Below are 20,332 nucleotides of genomic sequence, written 5' to 3' on the forward strand. Positions count from 1 at the left end.
AGTAAAGGTGCAAAATAATGAAGAGTAGGCAGGGAGATGGGGAGAAAATTACAGAATACTGTCATGTGAGCCTAGGAAATAAAATACATTGAGTATGATGAATAGGGTATATTAGATTAGGTGAGAAAAACATACTGCATTTGGCAACAAGAAGGTCATTAGTGCTTTCTATCAGGCCAATCTTAACAAATTTGATGGTAATATTCAGTAGAAACTATGAAATGGAGAAAACAGGTTCATCAAGCCAGTGCCAAATGATTAATCAATGAAATCAGTAACTAATACAGGGTAGGCTCTTAATAAATGTTTAATGTTGAACTGCAACACGTAGAGTATGTTTTAGAAAGGGGGTGGGGTTGGGTAGGTGAGGTAGTATACAACAGTATAAAAATATACACTAGAAAAGAAAAGAATGTACAATGGCAATAAGCAAATGCTCACTTTAATCATAATTCTAAATTACTTGTTTTCACATTAACATAGATGTTTCCATAAACCAAGAAACACTGAGCTAAGTATTATACATTTTTTAATAGTTAACATGATTTGAAGAATTCTTATTAAAAGTGATCAGGAGCGGGTTGAAATTCTCATCATAAATACAAGGTATCTATTATTATTTTTATTCACAACAAAGTTTCCTGATCTAAGTTTTTAGACCTAAGTTTCCCGAATAGCTATATTATCTAATACCAAAACAGAGATGACTAGATACTTGACAACCACCCTCTAAAGCAATGACTTACATAAAGTGATTACTTTAACAGCGCCCCCCCCCCCATATTTACAACAAAAGGCTAATATTTTTTTGCCAGGCATTCATTTTATCATGAAATTTAGACAGCCAGAGACAGATGGATATAATGGTATTAAGAAAAAGAGCATATCAAAACTTCTTCATTTTTATTAAAGATTTTTGACAATAAGGGCTTCATAAAATGTCAAGAAATTCTATTTGCTATACAATAACCATCTATGTCTAAGTAGGAGACATATGCAACTGTTTTAATGTGTAAAATAATTCTGAATTCTTACTGTAAAAATATTTGGCTAAAATACGAAACATATTTGCAATAAAACTGATAATGTAGCTTAAGTAATGTACCAGGTTTCAGAAATGTCTGGGGTTGGGGGAAAGGGAATGTTTCCTTTTGCCAGATAAACTGTGAACTAAGCTAAGGTGCTGTTAACCAGACAAAGCTAGAAAGAAAGCTCATGTTACTAGAAAAGAACAGCATGTCACATGGACTTTCTCTGTGTCAAACTGACAACCACTTAATGACAATGACTTATTATACATAAGGAAAATAGAATATACTTTTCAAAAAGAAATGACATTATAAGATAATTCATACAAATAAACTTCTTATTGAAATATTGAACAGCTTTCCAGAGAACATAATCACAAAAGGGTAGAAATTAATTTGCTTGACACTAAAGAATTCCTTTATAGTACAATACTCTCCTTAAATGTAAACACAAATCAAATATAAACACACTTGTAAAACTGTGACTCTGTTAATCAAACATTTCTTTACTACCACACTCAGCTACTAGCGGCATTTGGATGCAAAGGTTTAACTCGTGCTAATCTGGACAAGCCAAGGCGGAGACTCTGATTTGGGGACTTAACAGACACCCCTGCCAGTGGGTTGCTGCTGTTGCTGCTACTTCCAGATACCGCTGAAAGAAAACATATCACTTGATGATGATAGTGTCAGAAATCTCTTAAAAAAATAAATGTATAAAACAAAAGCAAAAAACATAGCTAAACATTATTCTGCTATACAGGTTCTATCAAGTTATCAACAAAAACAAAAGAATGAAAAGTACTAAAGAGCAGAAAAATTATAGTATCGCCTACTTTCAAACATGCCTAAAGGGCAAGGAAATGATATACCAAAAGCTTTAAGCGTGAAAGCTGAAGCAGTTTAAGTTGGGAGTGAATAACACTGGTTGTAAAGGCATAAAGAAATAAATGCAATTATAATTTCTAAAGTCGTAGAAAAATCTAATGCTTTTTAAAATCCTGAAATTTTTATAAGTATTCCTTTGAAAGAATCTATTTTTTCAAATACTAAGTAACTTTAAACATGACAAATGCCATTTTTATTTATTTATACTGGTTTCATTATGCTAGCACTCCAATGTAGCAACTATTTCCATCAAGTATTAAATTTAAACTTTATCCACGTAAGTGTTCATGGCAGATCATGACTAAAGTCATAATAAGTACAACTATGTGTACTTTTTTCAAATGAAAATTTATAAACATTTCCATGTTTCTAACCATCTGACTTATTATTCTCAATTGCATGCATGTGCTGTATATCAAATTCTTTCACAAACTTTTGGGCTGTTTCTAGTTTCTCACCGTTTTTCTATAAATAGTTATAAAAATCTAATCACTTATTACTTTTTCTTCTTTTGAATTCTTTTTTTGGGAATAAGTTCCCAAGACTAGCTCTTAGGCCAAAGGACAGATTTATTTTTATGGCCCTTGTCCTATAAAAGGATTATAAGTTTATAGTAAATAATTATACCCCACAACCCAGAGTGGACTGGATTATATTGTTTTATTATTTTCTAGTTTGAGAGGTATAAAAAAGTATTTTATTATTTTAATTTATATTTCCTCAATTAACATTGAGACTGAAATTCTCTTTGAATTCATTTCTCATTGTATTTCTTGGGGCATTAGTACGTTTATGTCTGTGGCTCATTTTCCCATTGGGGTGTTGGTGGTCTTCTCAGATTTGTAAAAACAGGTAAATAAGTAACTGGCAACTCGAGGGTCAAATCTAGCTCTCAAAAATACTGTTTGGTCCACATGGTATAAAAAAATGTCAACTTTTAAAAACTAGGAGATTTCATTAAAATCTAGATGTCTGGCTTCTCTTGAAACAAAAGTCAGATCTGGAAATACCAGGTCCATCATCCGCATGTAAACAATTTGATGGAGCTGAGTGACAGCTGTTTCCTTCCAAAGAGGCATGAGCTCTAAGTCCAACAATCGCTGGTCACTCGAGTTTAGTACATGGGCCCAATTTCCTCATACACTTCACTTGCTCTACCCTTTCACATAATAAATCTATAAGCACTCTGTGCTTTATGATATTAACTCTTGATCCATCATTCCATTATTTCCTTTTTATTTTTATTTTATTTTTTTATTATGCTACCTTTAAATTTCTATAGTCATTATATCATTTCTTTTAAATTTCTATTGTTGGGGAATCACTAATTATTCTCAGAAAAAATATGCTAAGGATTATCCTTCAAACCGTAAAGCATCATTATTTCAGTAACTAGTCTTCCTCCTTACCTTCTCCAAAAAACTATTAAGTCCTCATTAAAATTCTAGAATTTTTTTTTAGTCAGGAAAAGACTTTAAAGATTATATAGTGCCTAATATCTGAGATGATGAAATGAAGATTTAGAAATTAAGTAATCCGGCAGTCTCAGGCTAAACCTGTCTCTTAATACCTAGTATGACTAGGGCAGTGACCACTGTGGACCAATCAAGAAATGTCATTGAAAAGAAGTAAACCTAAGTAGACTTGGATTTACTTAGAAGAAACAAATGAAGAAACATACCAGAGGAGAAAACTAGATAAGAGAGGCTCTAAGAATATATACACTGTGTTTAAGGAACAACAACAAAAAAGGTATCAATTTCATTGGAGTAGAGAATTCATGTGGTTGGATAAGGGAAAGGTGAAACAGGACTAGCTAGGAAGTCACCAATAGTTTGAGTATAAAATGAACAGGGCCTGGATTTGGGTTTTAATAATGTCAAGAAAGGTGAAGGTCAAAGAATTCTTGGAGCATCAGTGGTGCTTGGCTGTGGAACAAAAGAAAACAGAAAGAAGTCAAGTTTGCATGGGCTGGAGGGTGAGTTTGCTAGGGCACGTGTTAAATGCTGGAATTCCCAAGTACGGGCCCCGATGCTTCAGTCAGACTGTGGGGGTCAAGCAGGTTTTCAGCAAACCAATTTGTTGCCAAAAATATATGTCAGGAACTTTAAATGTTAATACTCTTTAACACTGTAATTCTATTAGGAATTTATCCTAAGAAATATTCAGGGATGTACCCACGGATTTCTAGAATAAGAATGTCTATGCTTATTGCAACCTTATTTATAACACTGAAAAAATACTAAACAATCAGGATGCTCAACATGAGGGAGTGAGAAATAATGAACCAATGTAAAACCTTGGTTTTGAAGAAATTGTAATAATATGTATAACATTTACAGCTAGAAAAACAATCTACAGTGGTAATTTTCTAAGTGGTAATTTTCCTTCCCTTGATCAATAAATATATCATACCTGGTGGGACCCACTTAGGTCTCCTGCTTTCAGTTGAAGGACTGCGTATTTGTACTGGTTTCCTAGTGGCCTCTGAAGAATGAGAAACCTTTTTCGGTGAGGGCTGAGATTCTGATTTGACAGCAGCTGGAGCAGAGTCTACTGAAGTCATTTATTTGAAAAAGATTTATAAAAAAGTTTGTCAAGAGGAAGATTAAGTCTGGTATGTATGTGCAAAAATTATAGTTACGTAATCTTATAAAAATTAAAAAGGCAGTATTACTTTGAAAAACTCTTCTTAATCGACATTTATTAAGAACCCATTAGCCATCGTTTATAAGTATTTATACGATAGGTGCTATAGTAAGCATATCATATACATTACCTTTAACTCTTAGAGCAACTCTGACACAAATATTACTGTCTCCGTTGTCAGATAAGGAAACAGAGAAGTTAATCAATCTGCCTACAGTTTGACAGCTAGTAAATATTAGAGCCAGGATTAGGAACCAGGTCTGATTCCAAAGTTCATACTTCTAAACATTACAACAGTGTCTCATCAATATATGTCAATGAGACAATATATTAGACTCCAGGGTTACAACGAGTATATAATTCATGGATCCTGCTCCTAAGGAATTCCTATGGACCATACGAGGGAACCTATAATCTGTGTATATATTTGCACAGATTTAGAAGTCACAGGAGGTGGGTGAGGATAATTTGAGCCAAATCAAGGCTAGAAGGTAAAGATAACTTAGAGGAAGTTTTTCCAGGCAGAAGGAGTACAGCATGCAAAGCTGGATGATGTAGCAAGTTCCATAACCAACTACTGTTCAGTATGGCTGGAGCAAGAATGGCAAGGGTGAGAAAGGTAAGAAATAAAGACAGGGAAGATCACTGATGAATAGCTTTACATACCAGTGAAGGAATCATGTATTCATTTTTTTGGGGAGCACTTGCATTTTGAAAACTAACATCTTTCTGGTGGCAGCGTATGGCAACTAGACTACTGAGAAGGCTCTTATGGTGAGAGGTGATAGAGCCTGAACTAAGGGGGAGAATGGAGGAAAGAAACAGCAGACTAGATAACTTTTAGTAATTAGATGTGGGGAGGTGGTGATGGAGATGAAATAATCATGACTTGCAAGTTCTTGTCATGGGCTCACTGCTTGATGGTGCCATTAAACCAGAAAATAAATACAAGAATGGGAGTAGGTGTCTTTTTTTTTCTTGAGGCGGGGAGGAGAGGTAGAATATAAATTCACTTTCAGATAACGCTTGCTTTGAGTACGATACCTAAGGGGCATCTAAATGCATATGAATATGAACATTTTCACTACATACTTTTCTTAATGTTAACATTTATATTCCCTAGATCAGCACTGTCCAACAGCTTTTCTGAGATGATAGAAATGTTCTATTTTGTGCTGTGCAATTCAGTAGCCACTAGCCACATATTGTTATTGAGCACTTGAAAAGTAGTTAGCTAAATCAAAGAATTGACCATTATATTTTATTTAATTTTAATGAACTTAAGTGTAATATAGCTACATGTGGTGAGTGGCTACCACATTGGACAGCTTGAAATCTCTTCTTTCAAGGGAAAAATTATCACATGTACTAGATGAAAGACTCTCATAGGCTATTCAATACATTATTAGTGGAACAAGAAATATCCATCTTTCATAATTTTTAATCTCATTATTTAGGAGTTAAATTTTACTTCTAATATGATATAGTAAACTTCTTTGTGAAGCAACTTGCTCCAAGGTATATAAAAACTTTATATGGTAAATTCCAACTTGGAAACTGAAAGTTTTAGTTTTTAGTGTATTTTGGGGAGGGAAGCATAAACAAACATCTAAAGAAAATATAAAACATATTCATATAGTTAATGACTTGCATATCACAGTTTGTGGTAGGCAGAATGACCCCTCAAAAACATCAATATCCCCATTCCCAGAGTATGTGCATAGCAAAGAGACTTAGCAGATGTCATTAAGTTAAGGCTCTTGAGATGGGGAGATTATCCTGAATTATCCAGATTGGCCTAATACACATAAGGGTCCTTATAAGTGAAAGTGAGAGGCAGGGGAGCGAGAGCAACTCCCACCGTTAGTAAAGGAGTCTGAATAACAATATTTTAGTTTCAAATAGTGTATATATTAAACTAAGATATAAAAATATTTATCAATAAATAAAACAAATCAGATTAATGAAAGTTATGTTATAATAAACTATCGCATATTATGAACTCAAAAACATCCTAACTTCTTTTACAAAAGAAACAGGTATTCCATGTTCAAGTTGTCACAAATTCCAAAAGTTTTATCGTAAAAATGGTTTCTAATGGAAGTTGTTTTGAAAAAACCAAAGGGCCCTAAACTTGTAGTAAAACAGTTCTCAAGTCAAAGAGTAAGGCAAGCATGAAAGCAAGAAATTAAAATCATAGAAAGTTCCCCGTTTAATTGCCCGGAGAAAATGTGGTCCAGTGGATAGAATTTAGGCTCTGAATGGATAAACACGGGTGCAAATTTTAGCCACTTACTTATTAATTGTAAGAATTCTAACAATTAACCTCTCTGAGCCTTGATTTTCTCATTGTAAAATACAGGTGATAATAGCTATCTAGAGGGTATCTGTCAGTGGTAATACATAGGAAGTGCTAGAAAGAAGTGGAGCTCAGTACACTTGTCTGATGTTTTCCACCCCACTCTGCTTTCTTCTATGTACTTTAATTAGAAAAGAATGCTGGCCAACTGTTAAGGAGAACAAAGGTAAAGACAAGAAATACCCATTAAATAAATCAAATACATTTCCTTTATAAAGTTAAGTGTTTTGTACTAAGCTTACCCAAAGCATTACATTTGGATTTAGATTTCTTCTCTTTCTTTTCAACTGAGGATTTAACCTTCACTTCTTTCTTTCTAATTTCTTTAACTTTACTTTTTCTCATAGTGAAGTCTTCATCATCATCTTCACTCTCACTAAAATCAGAATCATCTTCAGAATCTTCACCTAAAACAGCAGATTACATACTTTATCTCTGTTGTAAAAACTGAGGCATCTACTTCCTTGACTTTACCCACAGCTTTGGCACCAGATTTTGTGCACCTTTGTGCTAAGCCATTTCCAGTGGCAAAACACCGCACAGTTGCCTGGGTTTGAATCCTGGCCCCTCCACTTACACATTGTGTGACCTCAGACAGGTCACTCGCTAACTGCACTGTGCCTCAGTTTCCTATGTATAAAATGGAGATAACCATAAAACCTACATCATAGGGTTGTTGTGTGGATTAAACTGGTTAATACAGGTAAAGCATTTAGAATAGCATTTGACATACAGCAAGCAAAATACAATTGTTTGCTATTACTATTATCATTATCATTTTCTATCAGTAATCTTTACTTCCAATTTTACCAGTTTAACTCAGTAACTTTTGAAAAGAATGGTAAGGTATAAGGTTAGCTACTCTTTCAAAATGAGAATCTTGATGGTAATAATAACAGTACACTTTCCCTTAATCACCTAAACTTCAACATTCTAGAATAGAAACACATTGGGAATTGAGTAGAGACTAACTATACCACAACAATTTTAACAGATAATCCTATATACGATTTCATTTGGAACACATATCTAATTTCCCACAAACTCTTTTCTGTACTGCATGAGACAATATAAGCCAGGGATTTAATATGTTAAGGAAGCACAGATACTCTGGAAAAAAGTATAGAGGATATCTGATAGTTAAGCAGCATATGGTTATTGAAGAAGATGTAGACTATACAAAAAATGTATTAAGGAAAAAAAAGTCCACTCTCTAATTTCACCACCCAGAGATAACAACTCTTATGTCCACCATAAATAATATCTACCTATCTATATGAAATATATTTTATATAAAAATATGAAATATTTCAAACATATTTCAATAGTCAATAATAAACTATTCAACAATCATCAATATTTTGGTGGATTTGTTTCATCTATCTCTTTTTTCTTTTCTCTTCTCTTTCCTTCTTGGAGTATATTAAAATAAATCCAAGGCTTCATATCATTATACTCTTATATGCTTTAGAATGCATCTCTAAAAAACATAGATCTTTTTTTAAACAAAATAATGTCATTATGATATCTAATGATGTCAACAATAATTTCTTGGTATCATCTTCTACCTAGTCCAATCAATGACTTTTAATATAGAACAATATTCTCTCCTTTTCCCCTTGCCTTTGACTTGTTGAAATAATCACATCAGTTGTCCAATAAAAAGTTCCAGATTCTGAATTTGTCTGTTTACTTCCTCATGGTGTCACTTAATTTATTCTTGCATATTCTGTGAGCTGGAATTTTCTCAAGACTCAATTAGAATCAGGCTCACCTTATTATTATTATTTTTTTTGGCAAGAATACACTTCATAGGTGATGCTCTTTACTTCGTATTATATCATATCAGAAAGCACATAACGTATGGTTGTCCCACTCTTTGTTGGTTCAACAGACACCAGCCTGAATTCTCCATAGTAAAGATCCTCATCAGCCTTCCATTGATGCTCTTTGCCTAATTAATGATGATCATTATGAACTTTAAATTGCAAATTTCCTTTTTCTGTCATTCTTTCCACACAAATAAAATTTTTAAAAAAGATAAGAGTAATCAATCTACATATTCACATAATGATTACTGTGTTATATAGAATTAGCCATATAAGATCATCAGATCACATAAAGGCGGTTATGAATAGCACCTTGCAAAATCAAGTAATTATTTCTAGAATCCCAAGAGGATCTAGGTTCAGGGAATGGCAAGTAGTGGAGAAGTTTCTCCAAAATTTCAGAATAGAAAATCTAGGAAGACAAAACTTCCTACATATCTAACAGTTCTAGTATTGCATGTGTTCTTTTCTTGGCTTGAGAAGATAAATGGTAGCAGCTGGGTATAATAAATGCATTCTTTCCTGCTTTTAATGTTTTCTATATCCTAAATCACTGTTCAACAGTACAGAACTTAAAAATCTATTCTCTCAAAACTATGGCTCACATTTCAGCTCAAAAATATTTGTTTACACAGAATTGAATAAGAAAAAAACTTGGAACCAAGAAATTTACTTTTTAAAATAATTATTTTCTTAAATTTTTTTTAACTGTGGTATAAAAAACCATGTAACATAAAATGTACTGTCTTAGCCATTTTTAAGCGTACAGATCAGTAGTGTTAAGTATGTACATTTGAATTGTTGTGCAACAGACCTCCAAAACTTTTACATGGGACAAAACAGAGATCCCATATCCATTGAACAAAAACTCCCCACTCCTCCTCCCCCAATCTCTGCTAACCAACTTTCTACTTTCTGTTTCTATGAATTCAACTATTTTATATACCTTAAGTAAGTGGAATCACACGGCATTGCCTTTGTGACTGGCTGAGTTCACTTAACAAGTCTTCAAGGTTCATCCAAGGTGTGGCATGTGACAGGACTTCCTTCCTTTTTAAGGTTGAATAATATTCCATTGTATGTATATACGCATTTTGTTTATCCATTCATCTGTCCATGGATATCTGGGCTGCTTCCACCTCTGGGCTATTGTTAATAATGCTGCTATGAACATGGGTATGCAAATATCTGACACCCTGCTTTCAATTCTTTTGGATAGACATCCAGAAGTGGGAACGCTGGATCACATTGTAGTTCATTTTTTGAATAGCTGTCATACTATTTTCCATAGCAGTTGCATCATTTTACACCAACAGCGATTAGGATCCTAATTTCTCCACATCCTCACCAACACTTGTTATTTTCTATTTTTTGACATCTTAATGGGTGTGAAATATCTCATTGTCATTTGGATTTGTATTTCTCTAATGATTAGTGATATTGAGCATCTTTCCATGTGCTTTTTTTGGCCATTTGTGTATCATCTTTGGAGAAATGTCTATTCAAGTCCTTGACTGTTTCCTTTTAAGAGCCAAGGGGTGATTTTAAAGTCACTATCCAAGTCATGATTTCCATAAAACTTACTATTATAAAATGGTTTAAGAGAGAAGTTAGAATGCAAATAACACAATCTTATTGTTTTTAAATATCTATCATATCTCTGGAAACATAACCCATGAATTCCATAAACCCAACAAACGAAGCAAGTGATTTCACTTCCACATATGTAACAAACGTTTTGATGCTTGTTCTGTTATGCTTCTTGAAGGTATTTTCTTTCATTGGTTCCTACTTTTTGATGCTCCATTTATATTAGTATTTCTCAAAGTAATATCATACACCACTTCCCTTGGGATCACAGGGGTCACGTGGAGGAACAGGTATTGGTTAAAAAGGCAGAGCCTGGGCTCTGCTCTGCCTTCCTCTCCTTCATAGCTCTTCTACGATGGCACTTGACACATTATGGGCAGCAGGACCTCAAATAACATCATTTTATTCAATGCTGTTTCATTATAACAAAGATGAGATGCTACAGGAACTTAACTCTTGTTTATCAATTAGCCTATGATAAAATTGGTTTCATTATACGTCATTTCACTTAAAGTTGCAGAACCCATTGACAATGTTAAGGGAGAAGTTAACCGTATTTGATTATTGTCCGTGTCCCCTCACTAAAATTTAAGCTTCTTAAGGGAACTCTGTTCTGTTCACTGCTGTATTACTAGTATCTAGAATATAGTGCACATAACAGGCACTCAAATATTTATGGAATAAATGTTGATGAAAAAAATGTGTTATTGTTTGATGCACTGTCAAGGTCACTATGCTTCCCATTTGCCTGAATTTCTGAATGGGTCTGAAAACAACTGTCATAATAAAACTGAGTTTTCAAATCACTTCTACCAAAAATATTTCATGAATATCTACTACTTACAGAAAAAGTCTACACTTCTTGGAATGAGTCCGAAACCCTTCATGATTTAGTGCCAGCCTGCTACAACGTTCTTCCCTGCAAGCCTCACTGCACTCTCATTTGGGTACTTATCTATCCCATTATTTATGCCTATTAGTCAGAAATGCTACTTTACCCCTTTTGTTTGCCTAAATGCTACTCATTTTTCAAGGCATGGCTTAAAGGTCACTTCCAGATAATGTTTTCTCCCCAAATACCACAGTTGAATTTAACTGTCTTATGTGTTCCTCAGATTTGCATACACCAAACATTTAGCACACTGCTTTGCATACATTAATGGTCTCTAAGAACATTTTACTGACTGTCCATAGAATTACTTTTGAGGTAGGATATAACTTACCCGTTGCAAAGTCTGGTTCAGAATCATTAGCACTATCGCCATCACTGCCTTCCAAAATTTTCCTCTGTTGTACCACAGCTTGAGATGCTGCTTTTCTTCTCCCCTGAGCACCATGAAAATCATCTTCCTCAGTAATCTTATCCAAATCTTCAGGGGAAGCACAGAAATCAATAGAAAACTTTTGTGACAGGTAATATTTCAAGAACTGGAAGTAGACTCCTTTTACATAGGTTGTTTTTGTTTGTCCAGCTTGATCCCATCCCTACCTCTAGTGATAAGACAATATAGCCCAATCTGGGCCAATCATAATGAGTTTCCTGGCAACAGAGTCTGGTTTAAGGATAAGGCCAAGACTCAAAATGAGAGTGTCTTTCCCCAAGAATTTTCAAACTGGAAATGTGAAAATACAGCCCCTTTCTTCAGTGGTCAACTGTTGTGGATTAGAAGCCATGTGGATTAGAAGCCAAGGGAATAAACTGAATCTACAGTAAAAGAAAACTAAAACAGAAAGAAATAAAGGAGATAGATGAAGGGAACCTTGAGAAATTTAAAGACCTTGGTTCTAGCTAGTTTCAGGAATTCAAATAAGTTAGAAAAATAGCATTACTGAAATAAATAAATACAATTATTACTATAAAAAACTTACCTAAATAATCACTGGCTACACTGCAATTGGAGATATGGGGAGACTTATCTATTGTTTCTGCTTCACTAGTGTCATGTTTTTCAGCGCCTAAATTTAAAAAAGAGGTAAGAAGAAACAGATGTACCTTAATCAACCAACGTCTAGAAGTAGGAAGATTAGTGGTAAAATATAATAGCATCCAGATACAGATAAATGACCCGAACTCAAACTAGCACAATGAGTTTAATTGGAGAGGGTAGCATACTATTAGGAGTTTGGGCTCTGAGTTAAAGTTAATCAGACTTAAGTTCAAATTCAGGTTCTACTACTTAAAATGGGTATATGAACATGGGAAAGTTGCTTATTCTCTCTAAGACTTAATTTCCTCATCTATTATGGAGATAAAAATAGTGTGGGGATTAAATGGGGTTATCGTGGAGAATTAAATATCAACCACATGTGGAAATTGCTTATATTTGGGCCCCAGCACATAGGAAACAGTCAATAAATATGAACTATTATTTCTGCGTAGGGAGAGCCATCTTTTTACTAGCATAAAGACTCTTCAATCATTACAATAACCTTAAAATAACCTAAAGTATTTTAAGAGGACTTTAAGTCATGATAACTGGTACTGTTAAATCCCAGTGCTACAAAGTACATTATTCTATAAGAAGCAGTACTTCTAAAGAAATCCTACTCTATATTCTACAATCTCATATAGGAGATAAATTTGTTTTTCTCAATTTTAGATATATGAAAATACATTTTTCTAAGTTTCTTTGATTCCTTATTACTAAAAGGCTCCCTAATCAACACTGTTCTCATTTATTTTCAAATAGGAGGCAATACTGATTTAAACATCTATACCCCTAAATAAGCTAATGGGCTAAAAACACCCTCCAACATTAAGGAAGTTAAGCCAAAACAATTTAATCCAAAAATCATTTTAGAGTTTGAATGTCTTTTCCAGAAATAATTTCTGCCTTTCCAGAATATCAATATTGACATCTGCTGCAGTTGCCAGAAAAATCAAAGGAGAAAAATCTAGAAAAATCCAGAAACCATGGATCCCTTAATTCTACTGAGTTTGCTAACCAAATTACTACCTTTAATCTTTGTAAATAATAAAAATTGCCATCATTAGGTCATGTTTAGCTAATTTGAATTTTGAAAGAGGTGGATTATTAGGACTGTATAGGTCATTTCAGTTGATTAAGAAATAAAATTTTCACTGTATACAAAGATGTAATTTGAACATCTAAGTTCAGAGTCCTGGTACTCAAGTTCACTTTGAATGTTAAGCAGATGTATATGTGTGTGTGCATATATATATGTATGTATGAGATTTATGCAGCAGAATAAACAATTAAATCCAATTGTACCCTCTGCAACTTGCACTATTTATAGTACAAAGAACTAAAATTTTATTCTTTCCTCTGTGAATGCTCATCCAAAGAAATGATTACAAAAGCAATAATATTATAAATATATAGAAAATAGTTACTTTTATCTTGAGACTCTTCCACATCAATGGTGACTGTTGGAAGTTCCTTCATTGATAATGCTAGCGCGAATTCTAAGCCTCTCTGGTAGAGCTTATCATCTAAAGCCATCCTAGAGTAGACACACAAATAATAAGTTTTTTAAATTATCAACCTCAATTAAACAGAAAAATTTGAGATTTTCCTGAATTACTATTTAAGAGTTGCTAGCCTCACAAAAACGTTTTTAAACAATAATCATGATCATAATTGACCTTTAAGGATAAGACTTCTAAAATGTATCAATGTCATGTTTTAATCTAGCATAAGAGATTTGAAACAGGAGCGGCAGGTGCTGTTGCACTTACTCTTTCTTGTGATGTCTGTCCTTACTATCAGTTCTACTCAGGTGGGAAGCACTTGCTCGACCTAGAATAAAGACTCGGTTCAAACCTCACTTCCACTTAGAAATCTTCCTTGATCTCACCCATACCTCTCAGCTATTATAGGTCTTATATATGCATATTTTTACATGTGTTCCTCCTAATCTAGACTTTAACAAATATTTCACCAAATACTTAACTGTGTATGAGGCACTGTACTAGACAGGATACAAATATACCAGCAAGGACTCTGCATTTAATAAGGACGGTAGGGAAACAGGACATATTAATAATTATCCCATATAGGCAGATTATTATGTCTTCTATTTAAGGTGGTTAAAAGTGCTGTGGTGTGTGAGGAAGAGAAATTAAAAACAGATAAGGAAAGGTTGCACAAAGGAAGAAACAGTGAGATACACCTTGGAGGATTTATTATTTTTTTAATAACAATTTTGATGAGACAGAATTCACACAACATAAAATTCATCCTTTTAAAGTGTACAATTTATCAGGTTTTAGTACATCCACAGAGTTGTGAAACCATCACCATTATCTAATTTCATAACATTTTCATCATGAAAAAAATCCTGTATCCATTAACATTCACTTCTCATTACCCTTTCCCAGCATCTGCCAACCAATATCTACTTTCTGTTTCTATGTAATTGTCTATTGTGGACACTTTATATTAATGGAATCATACAATGTGTGGCCTTTTGTACCATTACTTTTTTCCATCAGTATAATGCTTTCAATGTTCATCCATGTTGTAGTATATATCAGTACTTTATTTTTTTATTGCTGAATAATATTCCACTCTATGGATATACCACATTAATCTTTTATCAGTTGATAAGACACTAGGATTGCTTTCATTTTTTGACTATTATTAATAATGCTGCCACCTTCATGTACAGGTTTTTGTGCGGGCATATTTTAATTTCTCTTAGGTAAATGCCTAGGCTGAACCACATAACTCTGTGTTTAACATTTTGCGAAACTGCTACTCTGTCTTCCAATGGAGCTGCACTGGTTAACATTCCAAGCAATCATGTATGAGGGTTCCAGTTTCTCCACATCCTCCCTAACACTTGTTACTCTCTGTCGTTTTTGGTTATGGCCATCATAGTGCGTGTGAAGTATTACCTCACTGTGGTTTTGATTTGTCATCATTTCCCTGATGGCTAAGGATGTTCAAAATGTTTTATGTGCTTATTGGCCATCTGTACATCTTTTTTGGAGAAATGTCTACTTAAATCCTTTGCCCATTTTTTAAAATTGGGTTTAGCCTTTTTATTGTTGAATTTTAAGAGTTCTTTAAATATTCTGGATACAAGTCCAGAAACAAAATATATGATTTACAAACATTTGTTTGTTTCACTATATTTAAAATGTAGTCTGAGCTCAAAAATAGAAATAAAAAAAAAAGAGAGAAAGTAAAGAGAATAACATGGGCTAGGTTATTCTACGTTAATGAACTTTTCTCAAGCTTATAGCAGTAAACCATCACATGCTCCATGTTGCATTTGTTAATATTCCTCTTCTGCCCATCTCCTCTCTATGCTACAAGTTTTGGGCCTCTTGGGACTTCTTCCCTCACCCTCTCTCTCTCTCTTGGAACTAACTAATGGAATCCCAGAGTTAGTCTAGAAATTACAAAACTTCTCATTACTGGATAAATCTCAACAATGTAAAGAGAAAATAATTTTTGTCTGCAGAAAAACACATGGTTTTAAATTTTAGAAAACTGTCCTTACAAATGTAATTTTTAACAAAGTAGTCTTGTTAGACTTGAGGACTTCAGAGACAGGTATTGGGTCCTGTAAAAGTAAGTTATAACTCCAAAACTTTGTTAAGTATGATTGTCTTAATATTTAAATGGATATTTCTTTACATGTTTGTGAATGTCTTTTTTAAGTCAGAAAGTCAGAAGGGGATTAATGGAACATCCTTATTCTCCTACAGGCACTAAATAAAATAATACCTATGACTCTGCTCAAGTTCTAATTTAAACCAAGAGTTCGAATCTGTCTCTCTTTTAAATTAATACATCTAATATCATATATTTACTCTATGTCTTACCTCTTACCTTTTTTTAGGAGTTTTCTCTTGTAACGGGGTATCTTCTTTCTGGAGATTCTTCGATTTAGTTTTTGGTTTTTCTAGTTTTAACTCCTTTGGTGTTGTTTTGGATTTCTTATTTAAAGGTTCAGTTGCAGAAACAAAATCATCTATTTATGTATGAATTAAAAATAAAATATATGAAATTGCTTTTCCTAAATAAGAAATAAAATTATTTTTTTAGTAGTTGAAATTCATTACAGTGTGTGTTCAAGTTTTAAAGGTTAAGCAAGTTGCTTAATTTCCACAATTTAAAAAATACTGTTGGTATATTGTCTTTATTCTTGCTGTTTTTCAACATTGTTTTAATAGCCTTTATTAAAATATCAATCTATCAAAAATTAATTCACTAAAAAACTAATTTAGTTCTGTTGACACTCAGTATAAAATTGCTGCTGTATCTTTTAAACTCATATATGACACATGTATGCATACTTTCAGGGTACATGTAGTCTTAATCATATACTTTAGCATTTATTAATACATGTTGTCTCTTTTATGCTTCCTCATGTAGAAATATGACTGTCTTCACCTCTACTGCATAGTGTCTATAACACAATAGGCAATTTATAAATATTTGGTGACAGACTGATGACAGTGATAAAAAGCTACAAATTACATTCTACATTATTTTCTCCTAAGTCTTAGACACACTTAAGACTGTGCCCAAGGCGAAAAACAGATTCTTTCAAACCTCAGCTACTATTTGACTCAAAGAAAGCTCTGGTGGTCTTAGAAATACAAAACCTACTTCAAAGTAAATGTAATCTAACCCAATGTTTCTCAAGCTTTTTGACCGAAGTTCCCTTAATAACATGGAGACAAGTAAATATATAACCCAATGGGGTATAGTCTAAGCCTAACCTTCCGTCAAGATCTTGTTTTATTGTACAATTAATGGGGATTTCACATTATATTCTGTAACACATTTGTGTCTCAAAAAAACAGTGTGTTCCTTCTTCGGGGAAGGGATAGGGGGGAGACAAACCCCTCTTTGAGAAACATGGTCCTAGAGTCGTTTCATCCTAAAGAGCCATTTCACCTGGCCATATTTACATATCACTCACCTATATAATTCTTGTCAGTGTAATTATCAAAGTAATTATCTCAAATGCTTAGAAAATTAATTTTCAAGACCTACCTCATATGCAATTGGGTAATATGTTCAACATTTGAGCTATACATATGTGTCACATTTCAGAGGAAATAAATTTCCAAATCTTTAAAGCAAAAATAAGAATCTCTATTTACCATCGCTGTCGGAGTCCTCAAACTGTGAGTAATTGACTGGTTTCTTATGCCTATGACCAAGACAGAAATTTTTCATTTACACAAATGTCAATTTTCTCACATCCAATCCTTTTAAGGCTATTAATTGTCTTGAGTAAATAAAAATGTGTTTGGAGTCTCTTAAGAATACTTAAAACACAATTTGGATTTTACAGATTTAGCATTAGCTAAAATAGTTATTACCATACTTGATGTACCTGATAAGAAAAAAAATTAATTCAGATAACCCACAAAGTTAGAATAATTAATACAGTTAACACAATTCATATACTGTTTAATTGCTGTTGGGCATTTAAGTAAAAGTTCCTGTTGTATATACACTTTTGTTTTATATGTGCATTCTGTCCTCCTTATTAGATTATAAACTTCTTGACACTAAAAGCCATTTTCTTTTTTTAAAAATCTCACCACAATACTAAATAATGTTCTATATGCAATGGACACTTAAAAGATGTTGAATAATTCTGTACTTGCCACCTGAAATGAATCTTTATATTATTTTAGAAGAAAGTAATATTCAAAGAGAAAAAATAATTTCCCTCCTTGTTCCTCTAGGCACTAAATGAAATGGTATTCTAGTTTTCATTTCTGTCTTCTGCCAAATTCCCAAGTGTGACTAATCTGACAGTTGTTCTTTCAAGTAAAAATGGTTTTCTATGAAAATGAGGCTATCAACTCACAACTCAATCTCACAAGTGCTTTTCCTTAAGACAACCATTGCAGAAGGGCTCTGTACTTCTCGTTTTTTCATACAGAATATTAAAATGAAGTGTACTCTTGTAATTCTCCTACTCCTTGGAGCTGAAGAATTTGAGAGCTACATAGAATATAGAAACCTCTTTAGAAATTCTGAGATTGAATAATAGTAAAATAAAATCAAAACTTTTTTAAAAAGTATGCTCAACAGTTAAGCTATAATGATATAATTCTTATTGCTTCAAGCACATTCTTAAGTAAAACTTTCATTTTCTTTTTTTCTTTACTCTAAATGTGTAGCAGTAAAGAATACCATAACCACTCACACAATTCGGTGCCACCTGCCTTGATTCGTGCTAAGTTGCTAGCCATTTAACCACCACTGCAGTGAAAATGACCAAACAATGAAAGAAGCAAGTAATGTCTTATTATTATTATGAAGAGTTTTGAACTAATGGACCTCCTGAGAGGGTTTCAGAGACCTGTAGGGGTCTGCAAACCATATTTTGACAACTGCTATTCCAGAAAAAGGGATTATGTCTTTGCTCCTGGATGTTCAAGGCCCACTTCAAACTTAACATGTTCAAAAAGGAACTTTTGATCCCCCACACAGCTTGAACCTGTTTCTTTTCCTAGTCTTCCCCACCTTAGTTAACACAAAGATCATTCATTCAGTAGTTCAAGCCAAAAATATTGTGAAGTCATCCTTGATTCTTTTTTCCCCTTACCTTCACATCTACTTCATCAGCAAGTTCTGGCAGCAGTATCTCCAAAATATATTAGCAAGTTCTGTCAGCAGTGTCTCCAAAATATATCCCAAATTCACCTGTCCCATTCCATGTCCACTGATAATACCGTACTCCAAACCACTATCCACTGATATAATAGCCTCCTAACTGGTTTTCCTGCTCCCGTTCTGGTTACCCCATCTCTCATTCATTCTCCACCAGGAACCAGTGAACTGTATACAACCAAAATTAGATGTCTTAGAATAAAATCCAAACTCTTTTCTAAAATGTACAAGGCCCTCCCTGTTCTGGTCCCTGCCTATTTCTCTGACCTAATCCCCTACAATTCTCCCTACTGCTTGCTAATGCTACAGCTTTAGTGGCCTTCTTTCTGTTCCTCACACAAGGTCAAGCTCAAGGCCTTGGCTCTTGTTCTCTCTACCTGAATTGTCCCAGATTTTCATTGGCTGGGTCCTTATTGACATTCGTGCTTCAGCTCATGTATTATCTCCTCAGAGAGGCACATCCTAACTACTCTATTTAAACTAAGGCTTTCCTCCTTCTCTCTCTCACATCGTGATATTTTTGGCACCCTAACCTCACCCCTTGACTAGAATATAATAACCTCCTGCACCTAGTACAATAATGTATAGAAGTACGTCTATTCTATAAACGAATGGTTAACCTTAGGCCTCCAAAGCACTCAAGTTAAGCAGAGGAAGTTTCAAACAGTACAGTGGAAGTGCAGGGGTTCTGGAGCCAGGTGACTTAGGTTTGAGCACTATCCTGCCACTCTCTAACTTTGTGACTCAGGTAAATTGGCCTTTATGCCTAGGAGTTGAAGTAGATAAAACAGGGATACCTAAACTGGTATATCAAACAACTATAGTGATGAACAAATGAAATAGCACATAAACAGGAGCTCGGTGAAATGTAAAGCGCTGTTCGAACGCTACCATAACAAGGTCTTATTTGAATGGGGTGGGTAAAAGAAACACCAACAGCTGCGAAGGGAGGCAAAGAGAAGGAAAAATTTAGGTTGCTAGGATACTTCTGAGGAATGGGTGGTCCTCAGAGAGACAAGAGAGTTTCCCAGTAACCGTCCATCCCACTCCACCGTCGCTACTCTCTGTCCTACTGAGCCCTTTCCCCTCAATCGTGTGTAAGGTGAAGTTGTCTACAGCGTGTTCCTGATCTTTCTCCCCATCCCCGCCGGATGTCCTGAACTACTCACCTCACAGGCCGCACCATGGCTCCCTTCAAGGTTGAATACTTGCAGCTCTCAAGTTCTGGTTGGCAGCAGTGACGGTTTCAATTCCCGCCCAAAACCAGACACCGAAGTTCTCCACCCCCTGCCACCAGTCCTCCAATAATTACCAGCCATCCTTAGGAGTGCGCACGCGCGCTGAGAGGAGTTAATTTGTTCACGCCCTTAGCAA

At 34.2% G+C, this 20,332-nt stretch overlaps 2 protein-coding genes across 4 annotated transcripts in view; both read right to left on the reverse strand.

Moving 5' to 3' along the window:
• DYRK4 (dual specificity tyrosine phosphorylation regulated kinase 4) overlaps positions 1–11,637 on the reverse strand; it is a 61,051-nt gene extending 49,414 nt beyond the window's left edge. The window contains exon 1 of the mRNA XM_025041100.1: positions 11,567–11,637. The gene's annotated coding sequence lies outside the window, so the exon portion shown is untranslated. The remainder of the gene's footprint in view (positions 1–11,566) is intronic.
• Positions 290–20,281, reverse strand: RAD51AP1 (RAD51 associated protein 1). 3 transcript variants are annotated; one of them, XM_015598525.2, is made up of 9 exons: positions 20,128–20,281; positions 17,431–17,480; positions 16,148–16,289; positions 13,699–13,808; positions 12,213–12,299; positions 11,567–11,713; positions 7,167–7,331; positions 4,332–4,469; positions 290–1,683 (listed from the first exon to the last, which is right to left on the reverse strand). In XM_015598525.2, exons 1-9 carry the CDS (start codon positions 20,142–20,144, stop codon positions 1,547–1,549), a joined length of 993 nt encoding a protein of 330 aa, XP_015454011.1. In that variant the 5' UTR covers positions 20,145–20,281; the 3' UTR covers positions 290–1,546. The 3 variants fall into 3 exon arrangements, with proteins under 3 accessions (XP_015454011.1, XP_006923902.1, XP_015454012.1); XM_006923840.3 differs by having other exon boundaries at positions 4,332–4,472; XM_015598526.2 differs by lacking the exon at positions 290–1,683 and adding an exon at positions 1,712–3,844 and having other exon boundaries at positions 4,332–4,472.
• Positions 20,282–20,332: the final 51 nt, after the last annotated feature.

This window comes from Pteropus alecto, unplaced genomic scaffold, assembly GCF_000325575.1.
Source record: "Pteropus alecto unplaced genomic scaffold, ASM32557v1 scaffold76, whole genome shotgun sequence".
In the NCBI taxonomy this organism is placed as follows: Eukaryota; Metazoa; Chordata; class Mammalia; order Chiroptera; family Pteropodidae; genus Pteropus; species Pteropus alecto.